This window comes from Alnus glutinosa, chromosome 14, assembly GCF_958979055.1.
Source record: "Alnus glutinosa chromosome 14, dhAlnGlut1.1, whole genome shotgun sequence".
NCBI lineage: Eukaryota > Viridiplantae > Streptophyta > Magnoliopsida > Fagales > Betulaceae > Alnus > Alnus glutinosa.
In genome coordinates this window covers 1,917,194-1,934,249 of record NC_084899.1, presented here as the reverse complement: position 1 = coordinate 1,934,249, position 17,056 = coordinate 1,917,194, and the positions used below count along the sequence as shown (strand labels likewise).

Here is a 17,056-nt window from a genome sequence, read left to right as displayed (position 1 = left end):
GTAAGAAAAAATTTGTTGAAAGTGAAGAGGCAATGACCTGCAGCCCAGATAACCTAGAATCAGATGTCAATTCAATATCATGAAAACAAAACTCAGTCACAGATGTTTATCCAGTGCTTTGAAGGATCAAATGTTACAGTCCAGGATCTAAGCAGATAGCAAGGAGATCCTACAAATTAAAATCCACCAATTTTCTCCTTTTATCTACCATGTGAGGCTGAACACAGTTACAAGACTGCAAAGTTAACTATAATCTGTCCTCTGCTGATACCAACACAAGCACACTATGACACGGCAAAAAATTGAACATCGCTGCAAATGGAGCTAAGGCTAACTTGGTAGACAGGTTTATTTAAATTATAGTTGTTGCGAACATCACCAAACAGCACTAATCAGGTATATATGTGTGTGTGTGTGTGTATTTTCCTTTGTCCAATTTATTTCTACAGCATGTACCTCAATCCACATTCATAGGATACAAGAAGACATGCATTTGTTGGAACCCTTCTACAGTTAGCGAACTGAATTAATGAAAAGTTTTATAAATTTAAACAACTGCAAACTCCAAGCAAATGAAAATAAATGCTACAATCAGATACCAAATATGCATCAAGAAGGTATGAAAAATGCAAAATGAGATACGTATATCCAAATGCTACTGGCATTTTACATCAAGGAAATCCTTAATAGCACTACACAAAAATATAGTAAATATTTTTTTTTTTTTTGCCAGGTTCTGTTTTCACGTGTGCGGCTCCTAATAGTTGAAAATCAGACCATAGGAAGCAGATGGAATACCATTATTTATGTTACCAAGTATGAACAAACAAGCAGCTCGTGGGTTTCTAAGACAACTGATACAGTTACCTTTGGATGCTATTCATAACCATCCATCTTTGTGAGCACATAATCCCGTTGCTTCATGTTACAAAGATTCTTGCTGACAACTGGTCCAACCTTGGGATTTAGTAGCTGCCTCTACTTAATAAATGTTTACCATTGGACTTTAGGGACTAGGCAAAAGAATGGACTTTTGAAACACTGCAGATCCATTATTGGGAGCACCCTGAATCTGGAGAATCGAAGTGACCAAGTTATATATCTGAATGTTCTCAAAGGACGGAACTTTCCGTCCCCTTGCAAACTGAGGACCATGGCCAATGAAAATGGTCCTCATGGAGAAAACTGCATTGTCATAACCATGTGCTCCACCGCATTCTTTCCGCTTTGTTCTCTTCTGCTCCACCTTAAACCCCTCTTCTATCAACCCTATAACCGGTGGAATCCGGTCACTGGCCACATAGTGAAGCCTACCAGGCAGCTCCTCCTTGAGATAGACTCTCACATTCTTCCCATTCTCAACCTTCCCTGACTTCAATCCTTCATTCATCTTTGCAACAACATCCGCTGGCTGAACATCTGGAGGCGGACGAATCGCTAGCAACGGGGAATGGGACAGGACCCAATCAGCCGGAATCTCAATCCAAGGATTCAAATCATCTAGAAAAATCAGCTTCTTATCACACGTACCAACCATCCCGTGATCACCAACCATAATTATACTAACATCTTCAAAAACACCTCTTTTTTCTAAACCGTCAATCAACCTTCCAATCATCCTATCAATCCTAGCAACAGCTTCGGTTATCTCCGGATCATCAGGCCCCACCTGATGACCCTGATGATCGGGGTCCTCAAAATACAGTGTCATAAATTGGGGAATTTCACTACCAGGCAGATCAAAATAACTTAAAACGGTATCAACCCGTTCCTCAAAAGGAACAGAGCTATTATAATTCATACAAAACTTAGCAGGACAAGTCCAAGAACCTTTCTTTACCTCAGAACCAGGCCAGAAATATGTGGCAGCCTTCAACCCATTATTGACGACGGTCTCCCACAGAGGTTCACCTAACCACCACTTAGGCTGATGGCTCCCCATGGTAAAAGCATCACCGGTGTGTGGATCCAAGAAATGATTGTTAATTATTCCATGATAAGCGGGATAAAGACCAGTAACAATGGAATAATGGTTAGGAAAAGTCAAGGTCGGGAAAACCGGGATCAAACCAGTCTCGGCCTCGGTACCGTTACTGATTAATCGGCCGATATTCGGCGTGGAAGTTTTGAACTGGTACCCAAATCGGAACCCATCTGAGGAAACCAGCAAAACCACAGGATGTTTGAGCTTAGTGAGCGGACGGGCTTGAGACTCGATGGAAGAGGAGGTGTGTGAGGTGGCAGGTGGAGCGGAGGAGGAGGAGGCGGAGGAGGAGAAGAAGAGGAAAGCGAAGGCGGTGGCAGCGGAGAGAGCAATGCATGTGATGAGGAGGAGTGAGATAAAAAGGATGGTGGTTGTGGTGGGTTTGTGAGGTGGGTCTGTTGGTGAAGAAGAAGAGGAAGAGTCGGTGTTGAAAGAGAGCAGCGCCGTGGATGGGTTCGATGGATCTTCTTCTTGGGTTGGTACTGCTACTGGTGTAGGCTTTGTTGGAGAATCAGAACCCATGTTCCAAAAATTGGTCTTTCTCTTCCAACTCTTTCTGGGTTGCGTGTTCTGTTCTTGTTTGTAGAGAACCAGAGAGAGAGAGAGAGAGAGATTGGAGTGAGATGCAAGGGTTTGGTTTGGTCTGGTTTGGCTGCTTGATTGTTGCAAAGTTGCTATCTGAGATGGGTGACTTTCCTTGAATAATGCCAGTGGACTAGAGTTGGAAACAAGGTGGGTGGAGCCTGGAGGGAGGGAGGGAGAGAGAGAGAGAGAGCGAGAGATAGGAGAATGAGATATTTCCTCAGCATAATTGTCATTCGCTCATGACTATTATTAGTCTATTCTACACATTTGTTTGCATATTTTAAGTTTAAATGTAATGTAAATCCGATTATTTATTTTAAACTCTATATTATTTTTTTTTATTTTTAATTTATTTATTTTATTATAGTATTTTTTTTCACGTGGGTCCCACTTTATAACTCCACTACTTTGCACACTTTCTTTTAAATCTCCACTATAAAGGAAGAAAAAAAAAAAAAAAAAAGAACGTGGAGTGATGGAGAGAAAAAGGAAAAAAGCAAAGCTAAAAAAATGGAGATAAAGAATAAAAAAATAGATAAGTGAATAGTATAACTCTACATGTAGAGTTCCACTATTTATGAAATTAAGGAAAATCTATTATAGAGTTGAAATACATAAGCTGATGGAGTCTCTTTTTAACACTTTTATTATCTATTCTAACTTAAAGTTACAAATAGATAATCCATTGGGAGTGTTGGTTAATTAACTATTATCTAAGAGCACTCCCAATGAATTATCTATTTGTAACTTTAAGCTATAATAGATAATAAAAGTGTTAAAAAGAGACTCCATCAGCTTATGTATTCCAACTCTATAATAGATTTTCCTTAATTCCATAAATAGTGGAACTTTACATGTAGAGTTATACTATTCACTTATCTATTTTTTTTATTCTTTATCTCCACTTTTTTAGCTTTGCTTTTTTCCTTTTTCCCTCCACCACTCCACATTCTTCTTTTTTTGTTTCTTCCTTTATAGTGGAGATTTAAGAGAAAGTGTGCAAAGTAGTGGAGTTATAAAGCGGGACCCACGTGAAAAAAAAAATACTATAATGAAATAAATAAATTAAAAATAATAAAAAAAATAATATAGAGTTAAGAATAGATAATCGGATGTATAGTGCATTTAAAATTCATTAGCTAAACTAGATAAAATAGATTTTGATTAGCTATTCTAGATTGAAAAATACATAAACCATTGGGAATGCTGACTGATATAAAAAAATTATTTAAAACATGTAAATTAATGTGATAATTAAATGTTAGACAGAAATTTCCTACAAACTGGTTTATAGGAAATTTCCTACAACCCATACATAAAAAGGACATGTATCCTTTAAACATGTGAGAAGTACATATATTTTTTTATTAATGCTATTAAAAAAGCACGTAAGAAACACAAGCTATTTAAATAGGGACACATGTCAATTTTATTTGTGAATTGTAGAAAATTTCCTACAAACTTTGTAGGAAATTTCTGTCCTTAAATGTTTTAGTAGCGATTGAGTTTAATTAGGATAAAAATAAACCATTTCCGCCTATAAAAATGTCTTGTTTATTTGCATGCCCGTCTCACATGTATTTTTAATAACATTAATAAAGTTGGAAGAAAATTTATTAAAAATGCATGTGAAATGTACATGTAAATTGATACATGACATTTTTATAAATTGAGATTAGAGGAATTCTATTTGAATGAAAACTTTGTATGTTTAATAATGCTAATTTTTACATTTATTTTATATTAGTTGATGCGACATATTTTAAATGATTTCGGTCAATATTTCAAAAACAAATTCATTTAATATTTGTTATACCCATTTTATATTTATTGGTTGATGCGATTTGTTTTAATTTTTTTTTTTGACAAAGCGTCGTCTTCATTACTGAGGAACCACCCCAAAGTGGTAATACAATCTAGACACAATACAGAGAAAACAAAGCATCAAATACAAAGCTACAAACGCCCATTGGCGAATAACAATAAAGCCCGAAGGTCATAGGAGTGATTAGAGAAAAAGATTATCTACCCACAAAGCTGGAAAACCTAACTTAAAGCAGCTACCATTATGGTAGACTGTAATTAAAGACAAGAATATACAACTAAATATAGAAAACCCCTGGAAACAAGCACCGAAAAAACCGCCGCCAAAGCCGGCGCGTGTAGTGTAAGAATTTAATGTCCCACATGACCTAGCACATAAGACAACTTATTAGACTCAATCTTAATGTTGGTTAATTAATCATCCTTAATTAATTGTTGGTTAATAGTTAATTAATACACCTTAATAAAGTGTTGGTTAATTAACTACGAGAAATTAATGTTTCTTATTAATTAATTCTAACTTTGATGGGAAGTATAATTAATGGTGATAAAAGAACAAAGGAAACCGACCATCTCTCTACCCTATAAATATGTACAATATCCATCAGCCTTGTATATCTTAAGAGGGTAAAGTGAGATAAATTATTTCCTAGTGTTTGAGCTTTGAATAAGACTTTTTTATGGATTCTAGTATGTTTCTTTTATTCTATTTATTGTGAAAATCATGATAGTTAAGATCTTGGAAGTTATAAATATTATGTGCATTACATTTAACATGTGGTATCGGAGCTTGAATTGTAACTTTCATGATTTTGCATACAATGTTTTGTGAATTTAATTTATGACAAAATTTTGTCTTTTAACGACAATTCGTACGTACAGTTAAGTTTTGCATATAACAAATTATTGTGTATTAATATGCACAATTTATGAAGATCTTTTATAGTAAGTAACGAACAATTGTAGATGTTATAAAACTTTTACATAAACATACTTGTTATTTACAAGATTTAATGCAACTTTAAATGATCGAGATAATGTTTTGACAATAAATATTCTGTCTTTAAAACATTGATCGTTTCATTTTAGTTTAAATGTTATTTTCTTATTGATTAGATACATTAATATTTTTATAATCAATGTTAAAGGCATATTATGACTATTTGCTTTGCGGTATCATTATTTCGAATTGAGATCTATATTATGAAATAGTTTGGTAGTCACCAAACTAACCCAACTAGAAGGATTCATAGATTTCAAGTTGTATGTTTTGAAACTTAATACCCAAATCCCAGGTATTAAGATAATGACATTGTAAATTTTTTTACAGTTTTTCAAATCACAATAATATTTTCTATTGACCCAAAAGTGCACCATTTTTCAAGTGATTGATAAACTGAGATAGGATAATTAATGTGTATCTTAATTGAGAGTTGAAACTAGATACCCAAAGGTAACGGACCTATCGAATTACAGATGCATTATTAATTATTCCTAATAGGTGAATGGAAATCACCATAATGATTGTATTTTTAGTATATTATAATTTCCACCCAAAGGTGAATTGCAATAGTACTACTTACTATTTCTTAAAATATTTTATGTTTGATAACTCAAAGCATTAATATAGTGAGTATTAATTTGATTGCAGTGTCAGTTCTTATTTCGCTACACTCGCATGCTTCATTTGTTCCGATTCTTAATAGAACAAATTTTTCAGACTGGGCTGAACAAGTTCAGTTTCACCTTGGTGTTCTGGATCTTGATTTGGCACTCAGGACTGAGAAACCGCCTGCTATTACTGATTCAAGTAGTGCGAAAGAAGTTGCTATATACATGTCTTGGGAAAGATCGAATAGATTAAGCATTATGTTTATGCGAATGAGTATAGCGAGTAATATTAAGTCAACGCTTCCTAAATGTGACAGTGCTAAAGAATTCCTTACAATTGTGGAAGAACGTTTTCGTTCAGCTGACAAGTCTCTTGCTGGGACTTTGATGGCTGAACTTACCACCATGAAATTTGATGGTACACGTGGAATGCATGAGCATATCATTGAAATGACAAATCTAGCTGGTAAGTTAAAGGCTCTTGGGACGAATGTGGATGAGTTCTTTCTCATGCAATTTATCTTGAATTCCTTGTCTCCTCAATATGAGCCATTTCAAATTCATTACAACACTATTAAGGATAAGTGGAATGTAAATGAATTATCCAGCATGCTTGTTCAAGAAGAGGCAAGGCTTAAGCAACAAGGACATCATTCAGTTCATCTTGTAAGTTATGGAGCCAAAAAGAAGTGGAAGAAGCCTAAAAAAAGCAAAATGATGAAGCCATATAAAGTTAATGGACCTCCTCAAGCAATTGAGGTTCATGATAAAGGATTAAACAATATCAAGCGTCATTTCTGCATAAAGTTTGGGCATGTTCAGAAAGATTGTCACAAACGTAAGGCATGGTTCAAAAAGAAATGTCAGCATTTAGCTTGCGTATGTTTCGAATCAAATCTTACTGTAGTTCCTTCCAATACTTGATGGATTGACTCATGTTCTATGTTCATGTTTCTAATTCAATGCAGGGCTTCCTTACAATCCAAACTTTAAACCTAAATGAAAATTTCATAGTCATGGGAAATGGGGTTAAAGTTCAAGTTGTTGCCATCGGAACCTTTCGTTTGTTTCAAGAAACTGGTTGTTACTTAGATTTGTTTCAAACACTTTATGTTCCTTCAATTTCTCACAATTTGATTTCTTTATCTAAACTTGATATTGATGGCTATTACTTCACATTCCTCAATAAAAAATTCAATTTGTTTAAAAATACCCTTTTTGTTGGTTCTGTGAATCTATGTGATGGTTTGTATAAATTGAATCTTAATAGTCATTTTGCTAAAAGCCTTATAACCCTGCATCATAATGTTGGAACTAAGCGTAGCTTGATTAATGAAAATCCATCCATCTTGTGGCACATACGATTGGGTTATATATCCAAAGAAAGATTAGAGAGATTAGTAAAAGATGGGATTCTTCCAAATCTATATTTTATTGATTTCGATGTGTGTGTGGATTGTATTAAGGGAAAACAAACCAAACACACAAAGAAATGTGCTACAAAAAGTGGCAGACTTCTAGAAATTGTCCATATAGACATTTGTGGACCTTTTGACTCACCATCTTTTGGTAGAGAAAAGTATTTTATCACTTTTATTGATGACTTTGCACGTTACTGTTATATCTATTTATTGCATGAAAAATCTCAAGCAGTGGATGCCTTAGAGGTCTACATTACTGAGGTTGAAAAACAACTAGATAGAAAAGTGAAAATTGTCAAATTAGATAGAGGTTGTGAGTATTATGGAAGGTATGATGGATTGGGTAAATGCACTGGCCCATTTGCTAAATTCCTTGAAAAACATGGCATATGTGTACAATACACTATGCCAAGTACGCCTCAGCAGAATGGTGTAGCTGAAAGGCGTAATCGTACTTTAATGGATATGATTAGAAGTATGTTAAGTAATTCATCTCTACCCATTTCATTATGGATGGAAGTTCTTAAGACCACTGTATAATTACCGAATAGAGTTCATTCTAAAGCAGTTGCAAAGACTCCTTTTGAACTGTGGACTGGAAGGAAACCAAGTTTGAGACACCTGCATGTTTGGGGTTGTCCCGCAAAAGCTAGAATTTATAATTCACATGAAAGGAAATTGGATTTTAAAGCCATTAGTGGTTACTTTATCGGTTATCCAGCAAAATCCAAAGGGTATAGGTTTTACTGTCTTACACATAGTATGAAAATTGCTAAAACCGGTAATGCTAGATTCCTTGAAAATGGTGAAATCAGTGGGAGTGATAAACCACAAAACACGGTTATTCAAGAAGTTAAGGTACATGTCCCACTACCCATAACTTCTAAAGAAAATGTTGTTCCTACAGTTGTACAATCATTTGACAACGTTTAACAAGTTATTGATCAATCACTCCATGATGAGATTGTCACCAATAAACCAATTATAGAAGAATCACAAAGAATAGCATTAAGGAGATCTCAAAGAGAACGTATATATGCTATTTCAGATGATTATGTAGTTTATTTACAAGAATCTGATTTTGATATAGGAACAAGTAAGGACCCGATTTCGTTTTCACAAGCCATTGAAGGTAATAATTCTGTTAAATGGATTGATGCCATGAATGATGAGTTGAAATCAATGGACCAAAATAAAGTCTGGGATATCGTTGAATTGCCTGGAGGATATAAGATAGTCGGGTGTAAATGGGTCTTCAAGACCAAGTGCTACTCAAAATGCAATATCGAACGATATAAAGTTAGATTTGTGACCAAAGGTTTTACTAAAAAATGAGGCATTGATTATAAGGAGACATTCTTTCCTGTATATAAGAATGACTCACTTATAATTATTATGACTTTGGTAGCTCATTATGATTTAGAGTTGCATCAAATGGATGTGAAAACTGTTTTTCTGAATGGGAATTTAGAAGAGGAAGTATATATGGATCAGCCTGAAAGTTTTTCATTAAAGGAAAAAGAGCACATGGTTTGCAAATTAAATAAGTCAATATATGGACTTAAACAAGCTTCCAGACAATGGTATCTTAAGTTTAATGATACTATTACTTCATTCGGTTTTAAGGAAAATATTGTTGATCGGTGTATATACTTGAAGGTTAGTGGGAGCAAGTTTCTATTTCTGATTCTATATGTCGACGACATATTGCTTGCCAGTAGTGATCTTGGTTTGTAGCATGAAACTAAGGAATTTCACTTTAAAAACTTTGAAATGGAATATATGGGTGAGACAACTTATGTGATAAGAATAGAAATATTCCGAGATCGATCATGTGGGCTGTTAGGATTGTCTCAAAAACAATATATTGAAAGAGTTTTAGAGAGATTTGGCATGGAGAACTGTTCAACTAGTGTTGCTCCACTTAAAAAAGGGGATAAGTTTAGTCTCATGCAATGCCCTCAGAATGAATGTGAACGTAAACAGATGGAAATAATTCCTTATGCTTCTGCTGTAGGAAGCTTGATGTATGCACAGACATGCACTATGCCAGACATTGGTTTTGCAGTTGGTATGCTGGGCAGATACCAAAGCAATCCTGAAATGGATCATTGGAAAGCTGCGAAGAAAGTGATGAGATACTTGCGAGGAACAAAAGATTATATGCTTACTTTTAAAATGTCTGATCATTTAGACAGTGGTGGAGCCACTAAGGGGCTTGGGGGGACCCAGGCCCAGGCCCAGGCCCCCCCAAGCCCCAAGGTTCTCCCAAAAAAAAATTAAAAAAATTAAAATTTTACCCCAATTTTTGTTATTTTTTCTAATTTTGGCCCCCCCCAAAACTTTTTTTTTTCAATTTGGCCCCCCCAACTTGGAGGGGCTAGCTCCGCCCCTGCATTTAGAAGTGATTGGCTACTCCGATTCAAACTTTGCAGATGTATTGATAGTAGAAAATCAACTTTTGGTTATATATTTTTATTAGCTGGAGGAGCAATTTCATAGAAAAGTGCAAAGCAGATCATCATTGCTTCATCCTCAATGGAAGCTGAATTTGTGGCATGCTTTGAGGCCACAATTCATGGTTTATGGTTGCGAAACTTTATTTCAGGACTTGGAATTGTCGACATTGTTGCCAAGTCGCTGAAAATTTATTGTGATAATTATGCAGCTGTGTTTTTCTCAAAGAACGACATATATTCTAATGGTGCTAAGCATATGGAGCTTAAATATTTTGCCGTTAAGGAAGAAGTTCATAAACAACGAGTGTCTATAGAACATATTATTACAACGCTTATGATTGCAGATCCAAGGGTTACCACCAAAGACCTTTAAGGAACATGTTAACAAAATTGGTCTTGCTTGTAACCCATTGTGCCCGTAATATTTATGGATTGCATAATGTTTGTTTATGTTATTAGACACTTCTGAGATCTCATTAAATATGCTTATGATTTTTCCTGTTATCCATTTTGTACGTACATATAAGATTGGATGAATGACAACAGGAATAGTCTTTGACAAAAGACATTTTCGTTTGACCATTTAGGACACTTTTCATTTATGAACCATGATTGAACAAGTTGCTAGTGTTGTAGTACATGGAATGGACTATGTCGCCTTTGATGTACAACCACCATGACTCATACTAGTAGGTTGTTTAATTATGGTATTTATGTTAATCAAATTGAAGTAGGGATAGATTAAATTTTTGCGCGCATAATGTTAACCTTATTGAGTCTAAAATAGTATTAGTCATATAGGCTAAGTGAGATAATGTAAGAATTTAATGTCCCACATGACCTGGCACATAAGACAACTTATTAGACTCGATCTTAATGTTGGTTAATTAATCATCCTTAATTAATTGTTGGTTAATGGTTAATTAATACACCTTAATAAAGTGTTGGTTAATTAACTACGAGAAGTTAATGTTTCTTATTAATTAATTCTAATTTTGATGGGAAATAGAATTAATGGTGATAAAAGAACAAGGAAACCGGTCCTCTCTCTACCCTATAAATATGTATAATATCCATCAGCTTTGTATATCTTAAGAGAGTCAAGTGAGATAAACTATTTCTTAGTGTTTGAGCTTTGAAGAAGACTTTTTTTTTTTTTTTTTTTTTTTTTGGATTCTGGTATGTTTATTTTATTCTATTTATTGTGAAAATCATGATAGTTAAGATCTTGGAAGTTATAAATATTATGTACATTAAATTTAACATGTAGAGCACGCGCCTCCTCTGGGAACCTTCATTGCGTCGGACGACTTTCAGGAGTCCAGATTGTCACCTTCCATTCGGGCTTCCAAGACCGGAGAAGCAAACGGCGACCCACACGCGCAAGGCCAGGGAAAGATAACCCCCGGTGCGTGCTGGTCATGCGTCGAATAGGAGCGAACCACACGGATTCATCGAATGACTACCATGACTGGAGAAGGCCGGCAATCGCAACAGAAAGGTCCTTGTCGAAGAAATTCCAGCCGAGTCTTGTAGATCTAGCTTTGACAACATCTTTGTCGGAAACTACCAACACCCGCAATTCTCCATGGACCTAGACCAAAAAATATCTTATTTGCACCGACACACAACAATAAAAAAAAGAAAAACCAACAACCACCACCAGATATAGCTCCGGGGGCACAAAAATCACCCTTGGTGATTTGTTTTAATTGACTTTTATCAATATTTTAAAAAACAACCATTTAAAAAAAAAGTTATTTTAAAAAATAAAAAAATAAGTTACTTAAAATAAGTTCACGATATGTTCATATCGTCTAATATATAAGGCATGAATGAGTGTAATAAATAAGGCACAAAGTCTCTTCAATAGAACAAGTTGAGCAAGAGTATGGTGGATAACTATCCATACTGGAAATAAATACCGCCTCAACAAATGGAACGTCGTCGTTCTACCTCTAAATTCCGCAGAACCTTTACAGCGACACAAACCCCCTTAAAACATATTTTCCTTGAAAGATCTTTGCTTTACTATCCGTTTGGGTTTTTGTTGGATCCTCAACTTTGAAGAACTGAGCATGGAAGAGGCATACAGACAAATCACAGAGTACCTGAACAGCTTCTCCGACGCCGTTTCTTCTCAGGACGGCGCTTCCCTCAGCCTCCTCCTCTCCCTCTCCTCCAACCACTCATTCCTCCTCTCTCTCGCCGACTCTCTCATCCTCTTCCAGGTGCTCCCCCCTCTCTCACTCTATATATATATATGTGTGTGTGTGTGTGTGTGTGTGTGTGTGTGTGTGTGTGTGTGTTTATTGAAGAATTAGGGTTTTTTTTTTTTGTTTTATGAAATTGTTGTTACAGGACGCGAGTAGAGTGTTCAAGCAGTCCGATAATTACTCTCAGTACAGCGAAATCCTCAGCCATCTCTTTCGCTCTCTGCAAAATTACCGGCTTGGAAACCTCGTCGATGCCTACCAAGCCTTCGAAAAATCTGCCAAGTAAGTTTTTCCCCAAAATCCCTTTCACTGTCAAGTCACTCAAATTTCGTTTAGGTTTTGGGGAATGATTTTGATCGATAAAATTTTGAATTGAATGCAGTGCTTTCATTCAGGAGTTTCGGAATTGGGAATCGGCGTCGGCCTGGGCTTTGGAGGCTCTGTATGTGCTCGCTTATGAAATTAGGGTTCTTGCGGATAGAGTAAGATATTCTTTTTCTTTGAAAAAAAAAATGCTAACTTGTAGTTATGTGGTTCTGTTTGAAATTTTGTGTTTTGGGTAGAGCTAAAATAAGAGTTGTGTTTTATAGGCTGATAGGGAATTGGCTTCGAATGGGAAAGCTCCGGAGAAGTTGAAGGCCGCCGGCTCGTTCCTCATGAAAGTGTTTGGGGTTCTTGCGGTATGATTCTCTTTTCAAAATCTCTTAACAAGCATACAAAAAACACAAGTATTCCATAAGATGAGAACAAATTGTTATTGTTCTGATTTTTTTTTTACTTGTCTTGTCTACTTGTTTCATTTACTATGTGTGTTCCATTGATTATTGATAATAGAGTTAGTGTCGGTCTGGTTTAGCGATTTCAAAACATGCGGTTTGAAAAAAATGGCATTTCGAAATGCAATTAATGAAATTGTAATTTTTAAAAATGCAGTTAATCATTTGATAAAACTATAAAAGAGTATCTGCACCCATATCTATGTTTTAAAATCATGCATTTTTAAAAATGCACTCCTTGCCCGCCGCGTGAAAACGTGAATTTTTTTTCTTCATGTTTTCATACTGTCATTTTTTTCAAACGCATTCCCAAAATCTGCAGCTCTATAAATTTGTTTAGACTTCAAGAAATTCACAGCATAATATGTATCTGTTTGGTTTTATGAGTTGGGTATCCTCTAATTCTTTGAAAGGATGTGTATATTGTAGGGAAAAGGCCCAAAACGTGTTGGAGCATTATATGTTACTTGCCAGTTGTTCAAAGTTTACTTCAAGGTGATATTTATGTTTTATTTGGCTTAGCTTGTTGTTCCCTTGGTGTTTGGTTCTACCTTATGATTTGTTTTTGGTAGCATGGCGAGTTAAAATTTAATTAAATGAGGATTTATTTTGAGTTCATGGCTAGTAATGTTATATTAAGACCTCAAGAAAAAATCAATGTGAAAGATATGCATGATTTAACTGTTAAAGATGTCTCGACTCTTCTTAAGTGCTGAAGGAAGAACAAGTTAGCTGAGATTCACAACGGTAACCTTTTTTTCATTACTTTGCAGCTTGGTACAGTTCACCTTTGCCGCAGTGTGATAAGAAGCATTGAAACTGCTCGTATATTTGATTTTGAGGAGTTTCCTAAAAGAGACAAGGTTAGAGTTTAGTTTTGGTTGCAAAACAAATGCATTTACTTTCTTACAATGTTGATCTCAAGTTGCAACTATTTGCTGCTAAGAGGTTGTGACTATCATGGTATTCTATTCAGGTCACCTACATGTATTATACTGGTCGGCTGGAAGTGTTCAATGAAAATTTCCCTTCTGTAAGTGGATTAAACTCCTCTTAAGTTAATGAGATGAAGTTTTATGTTTAGATGTCACTTGATATAGTTAATGAGATTAGTAAGAATATTAGTTGATTTCTTGGGATCAAACAAAATCTAAAAAAACAAAAATAAAGGATGCACGTGGTGCAACGGGATGCTAACACAGTTTGGAGACCCAATGTGTGTCTATATATATTCATATACAATAAGAGAGAAGCTTCAATGTGCAGTTGGTGCTTTTTCTAGAAAGTTGACATAAAGCAAGGAACGCTTAATTAGCATCTTTCTGACACCTAATTAAGTATTCCTTGCTTTATTTCAACTTTCTACAAGTACACATTGAAGCTCTGTTATGATGTCAGCTTGAACGGGGCTGCTTACTAGTTATGATTTTTTTATCTCATTGGATCAATTGTCCTTGCACCTTGTGAATTGGACTCATTTCTTGCATGCAAATTTTCTGAAATTAAGGTCTACTATTCACAGAGTCTACTTTTCTGACCTTGGCAGGCTGATCATAAATTGTCATATGCCTTAATGCATTGCAACCCTCGCAGGGAAGCAAATATAAGGTTTGGTTCTGGATGCTTTTGCTGCATATATATTATATCTGCATTATAAGTATAATTCGATGGGTTTCTTCATGATTTATATTGAGTGTTATATACATACATACATAAATACTTGCTTATGGCTGGGTAAGTCTTGATCAAGATACCTGTTTTAGGATTTATGATTGGCAAATTACCCGTGAGTATTCTTCTTAAATTTAGAAAGTTCACTGAATATGAAGGTTATTAAAATTGGGAAAGACAACATTGAAATTAAGAACTCATAATAGCTTTGAAATTATGACCTAGATGATGGCAATTTAGAAAAGAACATAGTGCATCCACGATAACTGTATCTCATTTCCTGAAAAATGATGGCGTTACTTGAATTTTAAATTGACTGGTATCTTAGACACATTTTTTTACTTGGTTATGTCTCTCATCAAGATGTAAAATCATCGAAATGTAAAATGATTTGCTGTTTGTACTACTGTGGTTTTTAAGTATATGCTTTTGCTGTGTAACATCTTGGCGTTTAATAGTCTTGGATAATATAAAAGTCAAACATGAGATTTACAAGAATATAATTTTCTCATCCCTTACATTTTTTTTTTCTGTGTCCTTTGGAATAGGATGATACTGAAATATCTGATACCTGTGAAGCTTTCAATGGGCATCTTACCTAAAGATTGGCTCCTTGAGAAGTATAACCTGGTTGAGGTATGACATGCCTATTGACTTTTTATTTTTTATAACAATTCTATGAGACATTTTTTAATGCTCGGTTGTTCTTTCCAGTAGACATAAGATATTTTGGTGTTGCCTAGTTTTTGTCACATGTCTAATGAGTAATAACAGCATTGACCAGTTACCTTTTCTAGAGAAAGAACTATATTGAAGGAACCATTCTGGCCATGTGCTTGTTTGAATTAGTAGTTTGAACTTGGATTAACAAGCTTTTAAATGTCTTACAAGCATCCATATCCCTAAAGCTTTTGTGATTGGGTTTTACATATCTAATAAACATTGTTTTTACTTTCACAGTACAGGGATGTTGTGCGAGCTCTAAAAAGGGGAGATCTCCGGCTTCTTCGCCATGCTCTTCAAGAGCATGAAGACCGGTATGTTTGCTTTCATTTTTGCAAATTTGGAGAATTGGTGCATAGAAAAAATTTCTCGACAGTTAAAACTGAGTTGTTTATTTTATCAGTTTCTTAAGATCAGGTGTATATCTTGTCCTAGAGAAGCTAGAACTCCAAGTTTACCAAAGATTGGTAAAGAAAATGTAAGTTATTGTCTCACGTACATGTATTTCTGAATTGGCTTTAGCGTTAGTCGGAAGATTTATTCATGATTACAACATGCTTCTCATGCAGCTACATCATCCAAAAGCAGAAGGACCCTACCAAAGCTCACCAGGTGAAGTTGGAAGTAATTGTTAAAGCATTGAAATGGCTTGAGATGGACATGGATGTGGATGAGGTACTTATTTCTCCATTCACTCTTATTTTTGGTTTCCGGCAACTTACTGACTCTCTCTCTAGCTGGTTGTTTTTCTTGGTGGGAAATCTGATCAGATATCTGTTGGAATTTGTAGGTGGAATGTATAATGGCCATACTAATATACAAGAATCTTGTGAAAGGGTACTTTGCTCACAAGAGCAAAGTGGTGGTTTTAAGCAAGCAAGATCCTTTCCCTAAATTAAATGGAAAGCCCATCGAGTCATAGTAGCAGAGCGGATGTTATTTTATGCTTAAAGCATGGTACTTTTATTTGTTTACCATGTGGTTTCTGTTATATTTGGTGTAAAGTTGCTTTAAGAATAATTCTCTCTTTTAGCCATGTGGCTTCTATTGTAGTTGATGTAACATAGTTGATAGAACTCAATAATTCTGATCATTTGTGTATTTTTGACGGCCCAAATTTTCTATATATATTGATTATTCAGTGAAAATTTTATAATTCGCTTGATTATTGTCCAATATATTTGGCCGAGTCTTTTGCCCTTGCTTTCTTAGATCATGCTACCAACTCGAAAAATCAAAAGCATTATTAAGTGTAAAGAGAAAATGCTTTTGTCCTGATGTCTCCCTCTCAAGGACGAGGATCTCTTCATTTTAAGTGAAATAAAAAGTTAATTTTGTTCACATCTAACATTTTATATGATGTCACATCATTTTAAATATTTTTAAATAACATAACATATTCATTATAAGGCATCTCACCGACAAGAAGAAAATATTCTTCAAGAAAAAAAAAAAAAAAAAAAAAAAACAGAGCATGCCTTTATATTGGCTAAGTTTAAAGTGCTCTTCAAGTAAAATGAAGTTGCAATTAGGTCTAATAAGTAATTTTTCACAATTACTTGCCTGAACTTTTTTAAATTCAAACTCTCAAATCGTAAGCCAAAGGCAAAAGAACAAAGCAAAAAGAGAGATGAATTTAGTTTACTTAAATAACACCGGTAATGTGGTACGTCTTTATTGGCCTAGAATGGAGCGAGATACGATGAGCAACTATCACTGATTGCTTGAAAGGAGTGTATCATGATATCATGCACGCTCCATTCTAGGCCAATAAAAAAATGTTCAT

The 17,056-nt window shown here is 35.0% G+C and overlaps 2 protein-coding genes across 2 annotated transcripts; one reads left to right on the top strand and one right to left on the bottom strand.

Annotated features, from left to right (window-relative positions):
• Positions 1-618: 618 nt before the first annotated feature.
• Positions 619-2,787, bottom strand: LOC133857130 (uncharacterized). The gene has a single exon (XM_062292263.1). It carries the CDS (start codon positions 2,504-2,506, stop codon positions 1,007-1,009), a length of 1,500 nt encoding a protein of 499 aa, XP_062148247.1. The 5' UTR covers positions 2,507-2,787; the 3' UTR covers positions 619-1,006.
• A 9,091-nt stretch (positions 2,788-11,878) lies between these two features.
• Positions 11,879-16,426, top strand: LOC133857311 (enhanced ethylene response protein 5). The gene is made up of 13 exons (XM_062292527.1): positions 11,879-12,115; positions 12,246-12,382; positions 12,483-12,582; positions 12,691-12,780; positions 13,306-13,371; positions 13,650-13,739; positions 13,853-13,909; positions 14,423-14,484; positions 15,096-15,183; positions 15,508-15,584; positions 15,674-15,748; positions 15,840-15,945; positions 16,061-16,426. Exons 1-13 carry the CDS (start codon positions 11,963-11,965, stop codon positions 16,190-16,192), a joined length of 1,233 nt encoding a protein of 410 aa, XP_062148511.1. The 5' UTR covers positions 11,879-11,962; the 3' UTR covers positions 16,193-16,426.
• The last annotated feature ends 630 nt before the right edge of the window (positions 16,427-17,056 follow it).